Here is a 19,913-nt window from a genome sequence, read left to right as displayed (position 1 = left end):
CACACAAGAACAGAACAAAACACTTTCCCTTAATGAGGAGCTGGAGGTCCCTGGTACAGCAGTGTCTGGCAGGTATCTGGTGACTCACGTTGCCTTCTCCTGAGCTTTACCATTTCAAAACTTCAGGTATTTCTTCTCTTGTGCTCAGCCTTGTCCTGAAATGCTTTGCCAAGCATTTGCTTTTTTTATGCTGTTCTGCAGGTGTGGATTTTTCACTTCCACAGGATGGCAAACAGTGCTTTAATGAAGTTGAAAATCTCGAGTCCTGACGTGACTTAGGGTTTTTTTTTTTTTCCTCAAGTGCTGGGTTTTGCTCAGCCTCTGTGTCAGCGTGGGTACTAATCTCACTGAAATCAGGGAAATTTGGCTTATAGTTGCAGCGAGAACACAGCTGCCAAAAAAAAAAAAAAAAAAGGCATTCCTGCTCCTCCCAGCCACTTGGGAAATGATCTCGTTGGAAAAAACCCAAAACCTCAGCAGCAGAAGAAATGTATTTAGAGTTGGTCAGTTCCTTGATCCAGTGTGTCAGGCAGTGCACAGTGCACAAGAGCTTGTGCTGACACAGCAAGGAGCCAGGAACAGGAGCAGGGAGCAGGAGGGCCTTTTGGGTGCTGCTGTGCCTTTAAATGCCTGTCAAGGAAACGCTTTGTCTTTCAGGGCTCAGATTGTTAAGAATGCTGCAGATCTGTGAGGATTTTTGTATTGAGGGGCAAAGCAGTCCTCTTGACACTTCTTGGGATCTTGTTTGAGAGTGGCTGGCACTGCAGAATCATGCAGAAATCTTTTATTCTTTCTTTTTTATTTTTTTTCCATGCAGCTTGAAAACTTGAAAGCTTCTTTGAGATAAGATCAGCACTGACTTTTTTTTTTTTGTCTCTGGTATTTGCTAAGGTTCTTGAAAGCAGTGTATTAAGGATAGGGAGGAAGAGGAATGAAGCAGTGTTTTTCTAAAATGTTGCTGCACTTTTGAGTGTCACCATCACTGCTGTTGCATCCTTTAGGTGCAGTGCAGCAAAGGAGTCACTTTGTACACTTGAGTGGCATAAAATATTCCCAAAGTACAACTGGGCTCAATGTGGTACCAAGCTAGTTTAAAGAAAAAGAGCACTTTGAATGTAGCAGTCTGCTAGCTGGATGAGCATATGCCTCCTGTCCAGCTCAGTCACTAGCAGAAGCAAAAGTTGGCATAACAGCACGCTGGTATTTTTGTGAAGCATCAGCTTGATAAAGGATCTCCTCAGTGATAAATATAGCAGCAAACTTAATGTGCTAAACTTTGAAAAAGGGCTTTTCTGAAGCCTGTCTGCTTGTGTTTCTACACAACTTCTGCTTACAATCCTCTAAATGTCAGAATGAAATTGATACAGAGGATCATTCCTCCTGTGCTTTGGAGCTGCTGCCTGCTGTCCTGTCCCAGCATGGCTTGGGTGATGTCAGCAGCCAAACCCTGGCTTAGGTTGCAGATCTCTTGGATATGAAAGTCCCTGTGCCTTCCATAACCCTACCAACATCACTGGGTTTGAAGAAGTGTGTGAAGCAGTGCTTCAGGTGTGTGAACTAAGCACTTCCTTGTGTGAATTGGACTTGAAATCAGGTTAGTTGTAGTCCTCTCAATGAGCTTCATTTAAAAAATGTATTTTTACATTTAAAAAACCCAAAACAGAGCAGAAACAGCCCTCTCAAAAAAGCCCCAAAATGTTTTCAAGAAAGGCAGATTCTTCAGTTGTGGCTTTCAGTGTAATCCAGAGATGGGTATTGTGGAGTATGCAATCTTTCCAAACCATTGGAATACTTGTTAATAGAAATAACTCGAGTACCTGGTGGAGTAACAGAGGCATTGTGCACACAGTCTGGGATGTACTTAAATTTTTTGAAAACTTTTTTGTGAGCCTCTAATGCATTTATTAATTTTTGTCATAGGAAAATAATTCCTTGAGGCTCTGTGTGTATGATTTAATTTAAATGCCAGAGGATGGGGAAAGGTTCTGCTTCAGAAGGCAGTGCAGGTGTTTGGTTGTAAGGGAACCTCAGCCTCAGGTGCCAGGGTGGTGACTATTGTCTGGCTATGCTGTTGAAGACTGTTGAAGATATTTTGGACTCTTGAAAGCCTTTAGACTTAGTCTGGGGCTTAACTTGGGCTATTGCTGTTGAATTGAGAAGGGCAAATGTTTGTGAGCTAATTGTTGTATCTTCTGGAAATGTGAGAGAAACTGAAGCTGGCATCACTAAATTAGTGCTGGAGAAGAGGGGTGAAATGCATTTTGAGAAACATTAAAAAGAGTTGATTTCATTGGATTTTTCATACCCTGTGTTAACATGAACTATCTAAAGTGGAGACCTTGAAGTTTTCCTATAGAAAGCTACCCTTTGACAACAAATTCTGCCAGTGATATTACCCTGCAGAGGCAAAATGCTTTAAAAATATATATGCAAGGCATTGGGCAGCTCCTCCACAGCAAAACTGTAGAGGCTCCTCTGGTAAGAGAGAAAAGACACTTGACAAATGAGAAGGCAGAACCTCAGGAACTTGTCTTGTGGCAGTTGCTTTTAATGATGTTCTAGTTTAGTTCATCTTCTGGGCAGTGCTGTGGATGAGTAAAGGCATTTTCTTTCCTCCTTTTTTCCATGCTTAGGCTGTACAGGATTGAAACCTCAAATAATAGGGCTGATGCAAGGACCTACAGAGGAAGAAGGCTCTTGGCTGATCAGAAGGGTTTCTCTTGCTCCCTGCTAGAAAGCTGCTTGCTTATTAGACTAGACTGTCAAACTCTCAGGTGTCAGTTTCATTTAGGCATAGATGAAGACTTATTTCAGAAATACTTTTATATTGTGCACCTGCCTTCTGTTTAGAGACCGATGGTGGAAGAGGAAGAGGCTGCTAATAGAATTTAAGACTCTTGTCTTATGAATCTTGACTTGAGTGTTGCAATCTGACTTTAGGCAGAGGTAGCTTTTAACATCCCTTGTCTTAGGGATTCCAGTTCCTGGAAAAAGTGCTGTGAGCTGCTTCTCTTCGGGGCTTGTGTGTGCTGTTGGTGAGTCCTTACACTTTCTGTAGTGTCCTGGTGTTACTTGTTGAGTTCTATCCCTTGTAGGAGTCATGGCCTTTTTTTCCTAACCCTTGTATGAAATGGTGATGTAGTGTGGGTGCTGGAGTTACTGGGAGGAGCTGATATGAATGTGAAGAAGGCTCTGTCAGCATCTGGAGTGCCCCTGTCCCCTGCTCCCACAGGACCCATGCAAGCTGCCCTGTCAGATCAGAGGAGGGGTGTGAGGGGAGGCAGCAGCTTTATTTCACCAGACAGGCCATAAACATCTGAGTCTGTTGGCAACAGTCAGTCTTTAAATGTATTTAGTTTTATGCAGTCTTTTAAATTGATGTAAAAAGCTCAGCATGTGTTTACCTTGACACTTTCAAAGGTAGTTAAGTGCAGGTACCTTTCAAGTTTACTGGTTCTCCAGGAGCTGTGGAAAACCTAGGTCTAAGGCTCCTTAAAGAATTTAATCCTCCCCAGCTTTATACTGAAATAAGTAAAACTAAATGAACAGAAAATACTGAGAGTTGCAAGAGGGTCTTGAATGCCCTGCAGCTCCCCTAGGCCAAATGAAGAATGTGCTGGACAGAAATGAAAGCTCCATCTTGGGACAAGGCTTAGTTTTTGAGTGTTTCTTGGACAGTCAAATCGTTACATAGTTGTTACAGAAATAATAATAATAAAAAAAAGTAGTTTCTTTATGGAAGTTCCCTTATCTGTGGAAGGTTTACAGAGCTGGAACAAGGGTGTTGTGATGGTGAGGATGGGCAATAAGGATCATCTTGTGATTGTAAAACTCAGTGAATGCTCCACTGCAGTTTTTGACAGAAGAGTTTCAAATGCTCAGAATAGAAAGAAACAAGAATAAAAGCATGTCTTAAAAATGGTAGATTTTATCAGGTTAAAGCCCATTATCCCTGTGCCCTCACTCCCAATAATAAAGCTTAAGGGACAGAAAGTAGATTTCTTTTATTAGAATTTCACTAAAGCACCTACCTGAAGGATGTTGGAAATGTAGTCATACTGACAGCTATGGAGATTTTAAAATTTTTTTATTTTTATTTTTTTGAGAAAAAAGATATGAGAAGTAGCAGAGAAGATGCTGTTTGTTTTATTTCTGGGTACAATGAAAAGTATATGCACAGGTTGGGGATGTAGTTCCCAAGGAGGGCTGGTAAATAGTGCTGCAGTTTCAGAAGGCAGTGAGCCTGTCTGGAGTAGTGTGTACCCTTAGGGCTGTCTGCTTGGGGAAACATTCAGTTCTGACTTAGTCGTAGAGGGTTTTGAAAAATGCTATTTTTACTCCTAAGAGCAGATCGGAAGAACTTGGCTCAGTCCAACAAAATTAATGTGGGTAGGAGTATCATCACTCTCTAAAAAAGGAAGGAATGGACCCAACACAAAGCTGAAAGCTAGTATTAGCAGAAGGAGGAGATGTACATTAGGTGGTGGATAATTGTAGTGTCATTTTGAGTTGTTTACCTGTTAGTGTTAGTGTGTCTCCCAATTAAGTCAGGGTTTTGTACCTTCCCCCTTTACCCCCCCCTTGTGCTATCTTTAAGATAATTTTGGTGACTGCTTGTTTTTAATACAGAACAGTTTCAGTAGCTCATCTGTTTTCAAAGGCCATTGGCTTCCTTGATTTCTGTGGGTTTTGCATGCATATTTTTGCAATATACCTCTGCAGCCCCTAAGATGAAAGAGTCCAACATACAAGAAGTCCTCCCATTAGTGTGTGCTGGCTCCTGAAGACATCTGATTGATTTTTGTTGATTATTCCATAGATGATTTCTTATCTTAAACTTTTTGCTCTCCCCTTAAGCAGTAACGAGTGCTATGATAAACTCAGGACAGACTCTATAATGGGTTGAGTTCTTACTGCTGCTAAATGGGATGTGCTGCTCACCCATGTAGTCTTTCAAACACAAGTCTGAAGCAGCCTTGGAGAAAGCTATCTGAGTATTACTTGTATCTTACCATGTTCTTTTGCTTCATGGTAGAATAGGAAACATGCTCATTTTGAAGTTTTAATGATGGAATTTCCTTTTTGTGGATTAATGGAGTTTTCTGATTCCATGGGTATTTCCAATCCATATGAAATTATAGTCTTCTCTTTGCACGTGCATCCTCCCCCAGTCATCATAGTAACATACATGTCATTTATGACACAAGCCTGAGTCTGCGAGGTAGTTTGTGTGACAGTGGTAGGATTTTTGCATCTTGGCACTGCACACTTAGCAGAAAATCAGGATGTCACAAAACTTTGTCTGGAAACCCACCCTGCTTTTTGGTCTTAACTGTGTCAGGAACTTTCTATCTGAGGTCATCTTGCCTACTGCCTGCTGGAAAGAGAAATGCTTGGGAAAGCTGTGCAGGAGGGGACAGCTGAGAGATACTTCTCCTGTACCGAAGGGATGTTTTCAACTCTTTTCCCCCCATCTAAAAATTATTTGGTTTTTTTCAGTAATGAGTGCACCTCGTGGTTCTGCTGAGTAAGGTGTTAGCACAGGCATGGGACACACTTTAAACAGCTCAACCTTGACGCTGGGCTCTGTGACTCTGAAAACACACAAAAAAGTGTGTTTATATGCTTTGGGACAGTTGGTGACCAGTACTGCTTGATCAGCTGTAAATAGATAACAATGTGCTTTTTGTGATATAAGAGTGGGAATTGTCTGATCAATTGTTCAAATGCTTACATTTCTGGGTGCCAGAATCTGTCTCGGATCAATTGTTACCATGCTTGTGCTTCAGGGTGATGTCATCTGAGTGGTGCCAGTTCAAAATTCATGGTGGCCTGTGTGGTACTGGAGGACTGAACCAAGAATCTTGTTAAAAACTGTCCACTCTTGAGCATTTATAGCTTCTCTGTGTACTTCATCCTGCATGAGCAACTGTGTTCTTGTGGATGCTTCTATTCTCCCTTTGGTCAAACTGTGTATTTTTCTCTTGGTTTAGGGACCAGTGCTCTATGGGTTATATAGCAGAGAGTAAACCAACCTATATTTGTACTCATCCCTGGCTTTGGCTTTCACAGAACTATCTTAGGATTCCCTTTGGTCTAACACTTCAGCGTAGCTTGAAATAGGACTCTCTTACCCCTGTTTTTAAGCAGTGCTGTGCTAAGTTTGTCTCCTCAAGCTGCACTTCAAATGTTGCCTCTCCCACCTTCCGTGTGGGGAACAGAAGGGCTTTTCTGTCTTTCAAGCTTACAGAATGTAAGGGAGAATATAAGAGGATGTGATGGATCTGCATGACTTGGGTGCCTGCTTTGTTTTAAAGTGCCACTTGTGCAGAAAGCTGCTTTCTAGTAGTGGGTAGGAATAGGTGAGAGCACTGTCTGGGTCATGCCCTTCAGAGTAAGGCAAGATGAAGATGATAACCTTTCTGATAGAAGCTGAGATGTTGCAAAAAGATAACTTTTTTTTTTTTTCCTCCTAAAAACAAATAGTCCAAGTAATTCATGAAGCTGAACTTGAAAGCAAGGAAGAAATGGATTTGTGTTCCCCTTTGCAAAACATCAGATATGTTTCATGTCCTGTATTTAAAACTCAAGATGGCAGAGTAGAAATAGGAAAGCAATCAATCATGGATACCTAACAGGGATGGTTTTATTTTTTCCTCTTATATATATATATATATATATATATATATATATATACGCCTTTTTCTTTCAGGATAGAAACCTACAGTTAAGCAGCCTTCAGGTTTTACTGAAGATCTCATAGTGGTGTAAAGTGTTGGGAACGAGGTTTTTGGAATTTGGTATTCCAGAATGTAAATCATTTTGAAGTACAAAGCGAAGTAGTGGTTTTGTCAAACAAATTTTTCTCCCTAAGCCTGCAGTGCAGGGCTGCAGATGAAGGTGGGTCAGGGGAGGTGAGGGAACAGCGGGGGCATGAGGAGGGGGTTGGAGATGAGGAATTTTGAGTGTGAAAGCAAGCAAATGTTGAGTGTGTCTTTGCTTTCAAGTAGAATCTCGAGCTGGTTGGGTTGTTGGCTGCCCTAATGGTCACGTAGAACCTGACTCCTCGTAGTGTTTCTGGTGGTGTAACACCTCTTGAGAAGCCCTGAATCATTCTTTCAGTTGTGGTTTTGTAAATGCAAGGTGTGTTGCTGCAGACAGAACTCTGCTGGCTTCCAACTGGGATGGGAAATGGTTCAGCTCTTGAGGTGAGCTTCTTTCTCCTGAAAATCTTGCACTTGTTTTGTAACAATGGAGAAGATGATGCTGTTTGGTTTGCTTTCTGTGGAACAGACAGTTCTGTTCCTGGGTTATGCTCTCTTTCCATCTGAAGGTGTTTTCAGTGGTGTCACATGCAGAGTGTGTTAATCTCAGCACTGAGCTGTGTGCTTTATGCAGTGAGGGGAAGCCAGGCCATAGCCCAGGAAACCCTGTGGGACATGCTATAGATCAGCTTAATCCAGAGGGGCTTCTTACGTGTTTGAGGAGCGTGGTTTTGTGTCGGGAGTGGTTAGGGCAGGACAGCAGTGAATGGGCTCAGGGGGAAACACCTCAAAGTGGATTCCTGAACTTTATTGGCTCGGAATGGCATTGACCTTAACTGTCCCCAGCTGGGGTGACCCCAAGGGTTTTCCAGACCCTCTCAGCATGGAGAGACAGGCCCGTGTGTCAGGAGGAGCTGAAGGAGACCCCCGAGGAGGCAGCTTTGGGGGTCCCTGGGCGAGTTAGTGGAGGCCTTGGCAAGCCCTGAAGGGAGGTGCTGAGGCGCTGAGGGGAAGCATGGCTGTGGCGGGCGGCGAAACGCACGGTGGAAGGCAGAAATAAAAGGAGGCGGTTTCGTGAGGAGTTGATTTCTTTGTATTTATTTTTTATATTTGCTATACCGAGGTGTTTCTCGGGGAGAGGACCGGGAGCCCCCGGCGGGAGGCGGCGGCGGTCCCCCCCGCGCTGGGGTGGTAGGTGCCCGCCCTGCGCGGGGTGGAACGCTCCATTTCCTCTTCCCGTGCTGACAGCGGGGGGGAGCGGGCGGGCGAGCGAGCGTGGTGCTGCCGGCAGGCACCCGTCCGCTGTCCGTCCGTCCGTCCGTCCCGGCGGCGGGAGGGAGGGAGCAGGGGGCGGAGGAGGGGAGCATGGCCGGGCGCTGAGGCGGGGCGGAGGCGGCGGCCGCCGCCATGGAGGCGTACGTGTTGGAGGACATCCTGGAGGTAGGGGCGGGAGAGGGCCGCAGAACAAAGGGGTGCGCGGGGTCGGCGGAGCGGGGGAGGAGGAGGCGGCGGCGGACGAGCCCCGGGCGAGCGCCCGGCCGTGGGGGCTGGGGCTCGGGGGACCGGGGAGCCGGGGGAACCGGGCTGCCCGCCCGCCCCGCTGCCTCCCCCCGCGCCCGCCCGCCCGCCGCTCGGTGTGGGCTGCGGAGGCCGCTCGGGGCCTGGGGCGGAGCGCGGGGCCGCTCCTCACCCCCCGCCTGCTCCCCTGGGGGGGCTGGGGCAGGGGCTGCCTGCCTGCTGGGGCAGCTCTGCAGCCCCCGTGTGTGTCCGCAGCTGGGAGGGCAGGATGGAGCCCTCAGCCCTCCTGCAGGGACACTGCTTGTCACAACTCGGCTTTCTGGCTGCTTTTTTAGGGCCAGTGTTCCTGTTCCTTGCTCTCAGTGTGTGCTAGGCCTGTATGATTTCTATTACTGTCTCTTAAGTATTATCTGCCTTTACTTCCTCTGCAGAATTAGATCCTGCAGTATGAAATAAATGACACTTTCCCTTCTTGGGAGTGAAACTGGAAAATGCAATTTCAGCCAAATGAAGAGGGGCCTGCCTAGGAATTGCAGAGTGAAACTTCTGTTCAAAGTGACACAGATCTTCATTCCAGATGATACTGGCTGTAATAGTTCAAGGAAATATCTTTTTGTTGCTATTGCCCCTGTGGTTTTTCTGGTTTTGCAAGCAAAAACATGATTTCATTGCCAAATGACTTCAAAATGCTTGCATTTATTTACTGTAACAAGAAGCTGCTACCTTACAAGCAGCTGTCAAAATTTCAACAAAACCCTGCTTTCCATGATGCCTGTCCTGTAGCTTGGTTTCCTTAATGGCTGCACTTACGTTACCCTTTACGTTGCTCTAAAATTTTAAATCAACAGAAGTGCTTGCTGCTGCTGAGAACTTCCTTGTGAACTTTGGAACTGTGCAGCATAATTGCATCCAGAATGTTAACAGCTCAGCTGGGGTGTAGGAAACTGGTACAGATCTATGTACAGGGCATTGCTGAGCAGTGTCAGGCTGTGTGGCTGGGTTTCTGTGGTGAGGTAGGAAGACCAAGAGGAACTGGGCTTTCTGCCATCAGACAGATATTTCAGTGTTTCACTTGCCTTACGAATACTGAAATCTCTTTTTTCCTTTTCTTTATTCTTTATTTTAACTATAATTATCATATGCAAGTCCACAGCATGACAAATTAAGAAAATAACTTATTTATTAATAGTCTTGTTTGGAAAGGCAGTTAGCAGCAATTTTGTCAGTATGAGCAGTTTTTGGGTCTGCATGTGGTGAGCTAAACAATTACGTCTTGCTTCTCAAAGTAGGATGTGGGTTTCTTGACAGTTTTGTCACACATTTTTTCCTGGTCATGAGACCAACTGTATCCGGGTAAAACACCTTCAAAAATCAAGTATGGCCCTCCTGACTTGAGATGTTTGTACAGTAGGACTGAATCAATAGCTCATGAGTCTCTGAAACATGCTGGGAGCAGTGGGGGCTTTGTTGGTTCTTGGTGCATCAGTGGAAGCAATGCAATTGTCTTGAGTTCCCAGTACCACTCCACAAGAAAGACTTCTGTCTCTCAAAATTTGTTTCTCTTCTAACTTACAAGAGTGTGCTTACAGTGTGTTTTATTTTCCCATTTTAGGCTTTTTTTTCTCTCCTGTGGAGCACTTTCTGATGCAGTGTACAGGCTGAGGGAACTGCTCTTGCTTAGGCAGCAGAATCTAGGTCTGATTTTATTGGACACACTTGGTTCTGTTTAGTATTTAGTTTAATTTGGAGGGATCGGTCCTTGCCTCTTCATAGAATCTTCAGGAATGTTTGTACCTCCAAGTTCTAATCTAAAACAGGAAAAGAAGGCATTTTCTGTAGTGTACTAGTTGTAGTGTAGAGATTGGGGTTCAAACTGTGTTACAGGTCCTTGCTGCCAGAAGTGAGAGGGTGCTTCTGGGATAAAAATCACCTCTGACTTAAAAAGGTAGATCATAATCAAGAAACTCATAGTTCACATGTTTTAGCTTGCCCTAGTGTGAAGACTGCTTCCTCAGGGAGAGGAAGAGACAAGATGAAGTGAAAGCATAGTTTCTGCTTGTTTCATTACCCAAGTAGCAGGGCTCTGTTAGAAATAGTTTTCCCCAATACTTTTTCCTATCAGAGGATGAAACTAAAATAACTCTTCAGCAACTTTAAGGTAACTGCAGGCAGAAACAGTCATTATCCCAGAGGGTTTCAGGTGGTGTCCTGCCTGCCATGTGCTTATGCCAGCTTCAAGGAAGGTGAGCAAGGCTGGCACTGCCAGCTGAAGGTGAGCATTGTCTTGGCATTGCAAGTGCTGTGTGGGAATGCAGCTCAATAACATTTAAGTACTACAGGGTTACTTTGCAGTTAGCTTCTGCTCATTTGGCTCTTCTGATAAGTGTATCTTGGCCATACTTTTGTTGATCTGTGACCTAACTGACAAGGTGCTTTTTTTGTTTGTTTGTTTTTTTTTTTTCTTTTCATAATTTTCCAGTTTTTTTCTTGCATATGCTGATTTAAGGGATGATTATGCTACAGTGTAATTTTACTACCACTTTACTGTGGTATTCACAGAGAGGCATAAACCCATAGCTGTGTTTTTGGTGCTTGAGTTAGTCAACAGAAACATTTTCTTGGTTGGGAGACAGAGGCCTTCCTTCTCCAGACAGGTGAGGACATGGTCTGTATTGTTGTGATTGTTGTGTGCTGAACTCTGACAGCACAGAAAACCACTTACAGAGCTTCTGACAGTATATGGGGGTAACTTTATATTCCCTGTGTTGATTTGAGACTTTTCAAGAGAAGCAGCTGTGTGTTTTGACCTTCATGTTCTCTGAAAGCTTGTTTGTGCATGTTCTCTTCCAAGAGAATTGGACTGGAGTAGAACACAAACCCACATGTGGCTGTTCTTTAGGTCCTTGGTAAGTGCATTTGAAAATAACCCTATGACTTTATAGCTTAATGTGTCTTTCACCTTCCTTCAACTGGGGCTGAAAATCATTGTGAAGGAACCTTCACTGAGACTCTTTCCTAACTGGATGGACATTTTAAAATTTTTTACTAGATTCTTGGGGACATTTTAATAACCCCTAAGCTCCTACCTCAGTTGCTGCATATGGAGCTGCCACTGGTGTGAGAGGATGATCTGTTACACTTCTGCCAGCCTGTGGGGGTACAGTGCAGGCAGTCAAGCTGAGCTTACATGGTGACCAAGAGCTTTATACAGAGTGGAGACTTATCCTGCTTGTCTTTGATGAAGCCCTTGATGAAATAACAGAAGAGCAACCATGACCTAAAGAGTCATGTCTGTAATGCATGCTCAGAGATCAAGGGGGCTTCTGCAACTTTTCTTTTTTTTTTTTTTTTTTCCAACATGCCAGATCTTATAATATTTATAGAACTTGCAGTCTGCTGAAGATGAAAATCAGGGTTATAGTACAGTACTTCTGCTTTGGGCATTAGTAGCTTTCCATGTTCCACCTCTTACACAGGCTAATTCTTTCCCTGTTTTCTTTCTCATACTTCGTTTTGGTAACCTTATCTGTTCTACTTTCACCTGTTGAGTTTGCCTCTATGAAATCAGCATTGACTACTCATGTGCTCCACCCTTTCCTAGTGATTAATTGCAGTTGTTCAATACATTGAACAACTTCTTTACATGTTACTTTCAGGTAAGCTGGAGCACTGCTGTCTGATTCCATTTATTAAGGCATTATTACCTACTCTGGGTTGTATCTCATGGCAGCTGAGGGTGATGGATCTTGGAAGCTTGTGTTTTTTTGCTCATTTGCATCTGGTCAGTGTCTGTGCACTTGGGTCAGTCAGTGGCTGGCTGATCTTAGCATAGTTTGCCCAAACTGTAAGAAAAGCAGATGGGTTTGGTTGAGGTTGCAAGGTGTGGGACTGAATTGTGTGGATGTGAACTCATGTTCTAGGAGCACTCTGGGTGAGTGTGAGCTGAACCTGCCTGGTCTGAAGTGCTGCTCAGGGAAGAAAACTGGCTTGAAGGAAAGGAAGCTGAACATGCTAACAACAGAAGAGGCTAAAATTCACCAGCCATCTTCTGCTCAGGAGGTGGCACTTGAGCCCTGAGCCATGTGCAGTGGAGATGAGGAGGGGCAGTCTTGGTGAGGTTGAAGGGACACCAGAGTGCTGGAACTTGTAAAGGACATTTTAGAGGAAAACCAATTTTTTTTTTTTTTTTTGTCCCTCTCTTGAGTCAGCTGGAGAAGAGGAGCTGTGTGAGCTGAAGTCTTTCTGAGCTTGCTGGCTGAGGTATTTGTGCACCTTACTGATGTACTCTGCAAGTACTGATGCAGCTGAGGAGCCTTTGTGCTGCCGCCTTGGCTGGCGGGGTGGCTTTGACAGAATGGTGTCACTGAGTGAGCAGCAGTGGTGGCAGCCACCTAGGCCCTGCTAGTTCTGTCTTAGCAGCTTCTCTGAGCTGAGTGGGAACTAGAGTGAAGCTGCCTGGCTGGTTCCCAAGAGCTCTTTATGGCTGTCTAGTGCTCTCAGGCACAACGTTGGAAGGTGATTCCTCTTCCCTTGAAACTGCTCTCCCCTGAATACTGCTGCTTCTCCTGGTGGTGTGAGGGGAAGAGCTTAGAACAAGTGTGTATGTTGAGTCTTTTAGAAAAGCAAATCTTATTTTAATGTCTGTTACTTTCCTCCTCCCAGTTAATTTGCTAAGACTGTTTTTCAGGGCAAGGAGCTAATTTTCAGCTGCTGGATATGGGTTCCTGTGTGTGACAAGTAAAAGCTGGTAGATGTGACTTTTTTTGTGTCTAAAGCTGTTTCTCCTTGCCTTGCAGAAAGAGATTACAAGCTTGATGGTATAATTGGAATCCATTCATGTTACTTATGTTTTATTGCTTTATCTTTTTCAATAATGGTTTGTTCTTGGTACAGTAATGCAAAAATGCAATTACTGTGTGAGAAACCTTGAAGGCAGTAAGTGACCTGGTACTTGGGTATCTGCTGGTGTTATTCAGGGGTGGTGTCAGCCCATCAGTGGCTTGCTAATTGGGATAACTTGACCAAGGCCTCGGTGGGATCAGATGATCTACAAAGTTTCTTCCAACCCAGAATCTTCTGTCTTGTAAGCAGTTTGTTCTAATCAGGTACTTAATCAAAACCAAGAGAATTGAGAGAGGCATTTCAGGTGAATTTATTTAGGTTTTCTCCCCCTCTACTTCCTGTCTTTAAACTTGAGTAAAAGTGAGTAAAAAGGTTATTTTCGTGGCTAAGGTACTTGTCCCTATTTTCCTGCATGTGCATGAAATCTCTTCAGATCTTTGCCTTGCTGGAATTTGCTGGCTGTGTTGACTGATAGGAAGTCACATGCTTTGAAGCTGTAACCCAAACTCAACCTGTGACACTGCCTCAGCATCAAAGCCATGCCAGAAGGAAACCTGGGTAGCTGGCCAGGGTTCTCTGTCACTGGAATCTGGATAACTGGCCAGGGTTCTCTGTCACTTTGTGGCCACCTCCTCCTGTTCATCATAGTTCCTTCAGTTGCACTTAGACCACTGCTTTTCCTTCTAGTAGGTGATGAATTTGAACATCTTAGGTGTTGTTTTAGGAAGAAATGTGTTGTTTCTGTCTCTCACTGTGGACCCGTGTGTTGTCACAGGAAAAGGCACTTTGTCCCAGCAGCTGTATCTGTGCCCTGGATATAGTTGAGTGTAGTTTGTGCCAGGGAAGGGAGAGGAAATGTTTCATGGGGTGCAGGTTGTCCTACTGAGAAACTAATGCTGGAGCTGTATTCGTGTAAACTTAGAATAAATATGCTAAGATATCTTAATGGAAGAGATGTAATGAGAAGCATTAAGGGGAGAGAAAAAAATCAAAATTGTGGTAGTGATCTGAAGGAACTTTTACATGAGATTTTTATATCTAGCATGTGAAGCAAATAATGGAGAGGAGGGACTCCACTGAAAATTGTTCTTTTCTGCCTGTAAACCTTATCTTTCTTTCTTAATGGAATCTCTTTTTGATAGGAGAAAAAAAAAAAGGTATATTTGGGTTTAGGCAAATGCTTGTGCATGCTTCAGCTACCTTCACAAGTCTGTTAATTTACCATATGTAAAAACTGTTCCTATCTCTTCAATATGCAGAAGCTTTCAGCTGAGTGTGCCAAATAGAGCAAAAAAAAATTGTAATTCATTTATTAGGTATGCCTAACAGTGGTTTCTATTGAAGGAAGAATTTGGTGACAAAGAGGCTTGTCAGAATTTCAACCAAATGATTGGAATTTATTAGAAATAATTCCCTCTGCACTCAGTTCCCTGGGCAGTAACAATAGGAATTCTAATCAGATACTGAACTTGACTGTCTCCTACTGTAACTTTATCCTCTCACTTCTCATGGAGGAGACAGTTGGTAAACCAGGCCATACCAGATCCTTTATTGAAGAAAAAAAAAAAGACTTCAATTGTAAATGCCAAAGAAGGAAAGGAAATCAGCATAACATTTCAGTTGGTTCCATTTTGCCTTTTTGTTGGGCTCAGTTGTTGTCTGTGAGCATGGTTGGTTGGACAGTAGCACAGCTCTTCTTCCATTTACCTCCACAGGACACAAATAAATACCAGTGACAAAATCAGAATGACTCAAAGGCATTTCAGAGCCCTTGATGGAACTAGTCATATCTTCCCAAACTATTTTTGGTTAACTTTGTGAATGTCTCCATGTACTACTTTGAAGTGGTTATGCTGCATAAGGAAAGATGCAGAGTCCAGCAGGATAATTACATGGAGAAAAGCAGATGTCTTCTAAGGACCTCGAATTTCTACTTCCCCCCCGTCTTCACCCTTCAATCTTGATGGGTTAAATTGGACACAGGCTGCAGAATTTCTGGAGGCAGGATAGTACTAAGTTCTTAATTGTCATCTGTGCAGGACAAAACAACAAAAAAGGGAATTCTGTAGTTTGCTCTGGGGTTAAATGGCACGGAGCATTTGATTTGCTTGGAATGAGCCCTTTTCACTGATGTTGACTGAGCACTGTCCTTAAGGAGCCACTCTTCAGCCTGCTGTCCTGCAGACATCCTGCACACCATTCCCTGGTGAGTGTTAAGCTGTGGTGGGGTGGCTGTTGTACCTTGGGCTGGCAGGGGAGGAGGGAACAGGAGCTAAACCTGCATGTGCTCAACAGGACAGGAATTCTGCTTAACCCTTGTGGAGGCTGGGAACAATGTGCAGTGTCTGCTGTATCTCTCTTATTAGTAGAGAAATGTTTGAAAACTGCCCTACTAGTAACTGTAATTTCCCTTATTGTATAATTTCCTTGTCTCTGGTGTGCATGAGTGTCCACATCTCTTGTCTGTTGGTCACTTGACTAGAGGAGCTACCACCTGGTCTCAGGAAAGGTGACTTGTGGGACATGCACAATATTTCTTTGGTTATTTAGTCCCTGGAATAGCATCTTGTGTTCAGACCATGAAGAGTCATCTTACACTTGTTGGGTGCCCTGTAGGATTGACTGATGCTGTAATCCCTGTGATGATGGGAAGGAAAAGCTGTGACTAATCTAAGCTACATATTGCACTGTTCCTGCATTTTGTTTTGCATCTCTGCACATGAGTTGATCCTGTATTGCTGTGAACAAGCCTGTGCTCACATCAGTGTTTCATTCATGCCAGAGGGAATTCTGAGTTGGGCTGGAGCAGAATGGCTGTCTGTGCATTCATCCTGTCCCTCCTCCACATGTCCTTGTTCCCTTCTGCTGCCTCATCCTGCCTTGCACAGCACTTGCTATTGTGAAGAGCAGTCGACCAAAACTACTTGCAGAAGGGAATGATTTCCTGCCAAATTTGTGTAAGAAAACATGTGGGCAGCTTAATACTATTTCTGTTTCAAACCCAACCGGTGTTATGCATGCAATTCAGGCCACTTGCTTGCTGTATTTTATGCTCAGTAGCCACGGTGAGTGAGAGAATAAATTTGTGTGTCCTCTTGGTGACTGTGGAGCTGGTGGTGGAAACACATACATCAGAATGTGTGCAGGAGCGACTGGAACTGAGAATCTGAGATGATTGGGTTTTTAGAAACAGTGAGATGAAATATGTATCTTAGGTGACAAGGAGTGGTAGTGTTGTGAGCATCATTCCTTCATTGAGGGCAGTGAAAATACAGTTTAACCTACAATTGTTATCTTTCTTTCCATTTTTTTTTTTTTTTTTTTTTTTTTTCTCCAGGCTTTTATTTCCAGGTGTTGTCTCACAGGAGAAAAATGGTTCTGGGGGGATGATGGGTTATGCACAGTGGGCAAAACAGGCAGACTGGCGTGGGAGGCAGACAGCTTCTCTCCGTTGCTGTGCTAGGAGAGATGGATGGCTGCCATGGACATGTCTTTTCCTCTGAAGTAGATCTTCATTTTCCTGAGTGCAAGCAAAGAGACATTGTGCTGCCATGGAGGGGACAGACAGGGAGGGGCCAGGAGTGTGTTGTGTGACAGTATTTTTTGTAGTGCACAATATTTCTTCAAGCCCTGGTGGTATTTTGGAACTCTTCCCTTTGGTTTGTACCCTTTCAACACTGGCAGAGAAGGTGGAGAGGGAGCTGGTGGGTGCAGTGGGGAAGGTGCCTCACCTGAGGCTGAGCTGTGCTGCTGCCACAAAAGATGGTTTTGCTGCTCCAGAGTTGGTGTATCGTGTTGTGGTTGGCAGATGTTGAGGTGGCTGTTGTTCCTGAAGCTTTGTGTAACTTCCACCTTGGCTTCTCCTAAAGAGAGAGAATGGGATGCTTGGGGAGGAAGCTCGAGTGATTTACCCTCAGTGTGTTCCACTCAGCAGTGTGGTTTTTGGAATGCACCTTCATACCTGTGCAAAGGAGTTGGTAAAAAACTCTGCAGTGGTTATGTACAGTGATGTCAGTACAGCTTCCAGGAGGTTTTCTCATGCCTTCTCACAGCTGATGTAATGGAAACAGTTTGGGAGCTGTGTTCAGAGAAGCCCTGAGCACTTTAACCAGCCTGTTAAAGTAAATAACTGGAGTTCTTGCAACACCACACTGCTATAGCAGGTTTGTGAAAAGCATATCTGAAAAGAAGCCAACTGCTTCTGTAAACCATGAGCCAGGTTGTGCCTCTTCTCTCCAGGTGCTCTTGCTGTCCTGCTGCTGGTTCTCCTCCCTGCAGAGATGGTGGTTCCAGCCAGCACAAGGGTGGGCTGTCTGCTCCTGGGAGGTTTTGTGCTATGAATGAGGCACTGAGCTGCCCTCTGTTCTGGGGCTGAGTTTGGCTTGAAGACCAGGGTTGGGAAGCACACAAAAATAAGGCTTTGACAGACGTTAGGGAACAGGAGCAAACTCCTGGTGGGAATTGCAGCTGATGTACCACCACTGTAGGCACTTGCAGATGCAGGGAGGAATGAAGCCAAGCTGACTGGGCTAATTGGTGAGAGGCCTGCTGACTGAGAAATGCTTTCTGGCAGGTTTAGCATGGCAAATCTCTTTGGGAAGGCTGGGAAAGTCAATGTTTTCCCTCTTCTTAACCTTACAGATGGAGCATGCTCAGTCAGTGAATGTTCAGCATGTAGTGGTGCTAGAGGAGGCTTTCTTTTTTGGAAATTATTTTGAGTGGACAGAGATTCTGGTGCTTTATACCATGTATTGTGGGCGTAGGAGGTTGGTCTTGCCTGTGATTGACATGAAGGGCTATAAATGCCTGTTTGCTTTTTTCACCTGAATCTGCACGGTTTGCTAAGTTCAGCAGCTTCCTTGGCATGGGCTACAGGGAAGCTGTTTTGGGTCATCTGAGGCCTGGCCTCATTGCAAGAAATAAAAGTGTGTTCAGCTCTGAGAGAGCTGCTCTTGCATTTACTTACTGGGACTGTGCTGTTTGAGGATCTGGGTGAAGGCAAGGCCCCACAGCACTGTGTGTGCAGAGTTTTAGTGCTGCTAGCTTTGTCTGCAGAGGAGTTATGAGGTCGTGTTTCCATTGTTCAGCTGTGCTGATCTGCAGTCCTTAGAATAACAGCTTGTTTCAGCTGGAAATGGATGGGTGTGCACAGGTCCGGGCTGAGAAATTTGTAACAAAGTGCATTGGGGCCGTTGAAATGGGAGAGGTGCAACATATTCCACAGAAGCACTGGTGAGAAGTTGGGCCACCTTTAGTCGTGCTAAGCTGCCCTAAACTCTCTTCTCAAAGGATTAGTTAGGAGTCTTGATCTGTTACAACAAAGCCTGAGAGTGACAGAAATGGCTGCTTATTGAGCTGTGAAAAGAAAGCTCAGGATAGTTGTGGTTGAGGGCTCTGCAGGCAACAAACTTGCAGACAAGCCCCCTGAAGTTAACCAGTGATAAAGGCAGCAAATTATCATTGGGATTTCAAGCTTGGCTCCTGCAGAGAGAGCAGAAGCCAAACAATGTGTGTGTGCTTTTAACAGCTCAGCATTTTGTATTTTTTTAGGGTTTTGGATTTTTTCCACGGGTATCATTTAAAAGGAGGATGCTTCAAGGTTCTAAATCAGTTGATGTGGATCTGTCAGGGTACCAAGGTGCTTCAGTGCAGGCTGGGAAATGCTTGTGTTGAGGGTGCATCCATTAAATGTATCCTTGGAGTATGCAGTCCAGGCAAAAGGTGAGTCTGGTGGAAAAGGAACGTGACTGACTGTTAGAGAAGGATTTTCTTGTTCTTGTGAGCTCACCTTCCTTAAACAAGGCTTAGGAGAATAATTAGTCCCTTGAAAGTAGGGCAGTGAGGAATAGGATGTAACAGTGCCCAGCAGGACTGCTCAGTCCCTTTGCAGTAGTGCACACATTGTTCAGAGATGCTGGCATTGCTGTGAGTTATGGTGCTCTTCAGGTCCACATCCAAAGGCTTTTGTTAGGAGCAGAGGCACACTGAATGCTCGTGCCAGGCTTTACATGTTGGGGGACAAAACTGCAAAGACTTGAATACAGCTCCATTGTTCTGTACTCTTCATGTTCTCTGATTCCTTAGTTCTTCCCACCAGATCCATCACAGCTGAGTCTGTGGCCATGGTCCTCAGGATGTGCTGCAATCACAAGCTTGCCCAGGGAGGTGTAGAGTCCTTGAGCTGTCCTTCAGCAGCAGGAGAGGTGGAGGAACTCTAAAATGCTGTCTGTAGAGCTCAGGCTTGTCTGGAAAGAGCCTGAGATGCAGTCTGAGTGGAGAACTGGCTCGGTGGTCAGAGGCAGCATAACCCCTCTGAGCTTCTCATAGTGTAATGGGGAGGCTCTGGTTTGTGTGGCCCTGTAAGGAACTTAAGTGGTGCTTACCTCAGTTGAGAGTTTTAGGGGGCTGCAGTTGCTGTTCAAGTATGCCTTTGGGGGTTATTGGTGCTGAGGGGAGATGGTGATTTTGGGAAGCTCAGTTGCATCCTATCTGCTCTTCACAGTTGTTATGTGCTCCCTTTATTGTCTCTTTCAGAGAGAGAGACTTTGATTGATTGGGAGGATGTGACAGGTTACTTGCTAAGGGCAGCAAAAATTGCAGGCTGTCTCTTTGGTGTATCCTTCAGTTGTCAGAGTTCCTCTGCAGGGAGCAGTTCCCATTTTGGTTTTGCCTCAGTATAAGAACCACCTTTGTTCCAGGTGTTGCCTACTTCTCAGTGGCTCTGTAGACCTCCCCATTCGGGGCTGGTGCAGACACAGTCTGTGTTATCCCCACACTGCCAAAGCTTGG

General features: G+C 44.6%; 1 protein-coding gene across 5 annotated transcripts in view; it reads left to right on the top strand.

The window, feature by feature from the left end:
* ANKRD17 (ankyrin repeat domain 17) overlaps positions 1 to 19,913 on the top strand; it is an 80,916-nt gene that overhangs the window by 7,979 nt on the left and 53,024 nt on the right. The window contains exon 1 of one of the 5 annotated variants that reach the window (XM_071744178.1): positions 8,118 to 8,204. The exons of the other annotated variants lie outside the window; for them this stretch is intronic. Within the exon in view, the coding sequence (XP_071600279.1) occupies positions 8,172 to 8,204 (33 nt within the window). The 5' untranslated portion in view covers positions 8,118 to 8,171. Of the gene's footprint in view, positions 1 to 8,117; positions 8,205 to 19,913 lie in introns of those variants that run through there. 5 annotated transcript variants of the gene reach the window in all.

This window comes from Heliangelus exortis, chromosome 4, assembly GCF_036169615.1.
Source record: "Heliangelus exortis chromosome 4, bHelExo1.hap1, whole genome shotgun sequence".
Taxonomy (NCBI): domain Eukaryota; kingdom Metazoa; phylum Chordata; class Aves; order Apodiformes; family Trochilidae; genus Heliangelus; species Heliangelus exortis.
The sequence above is the reverse complement of the archived record's forward strand: the minus strand, read 5'-3'. Positions and strand labels throughout refer to the sequence as shown.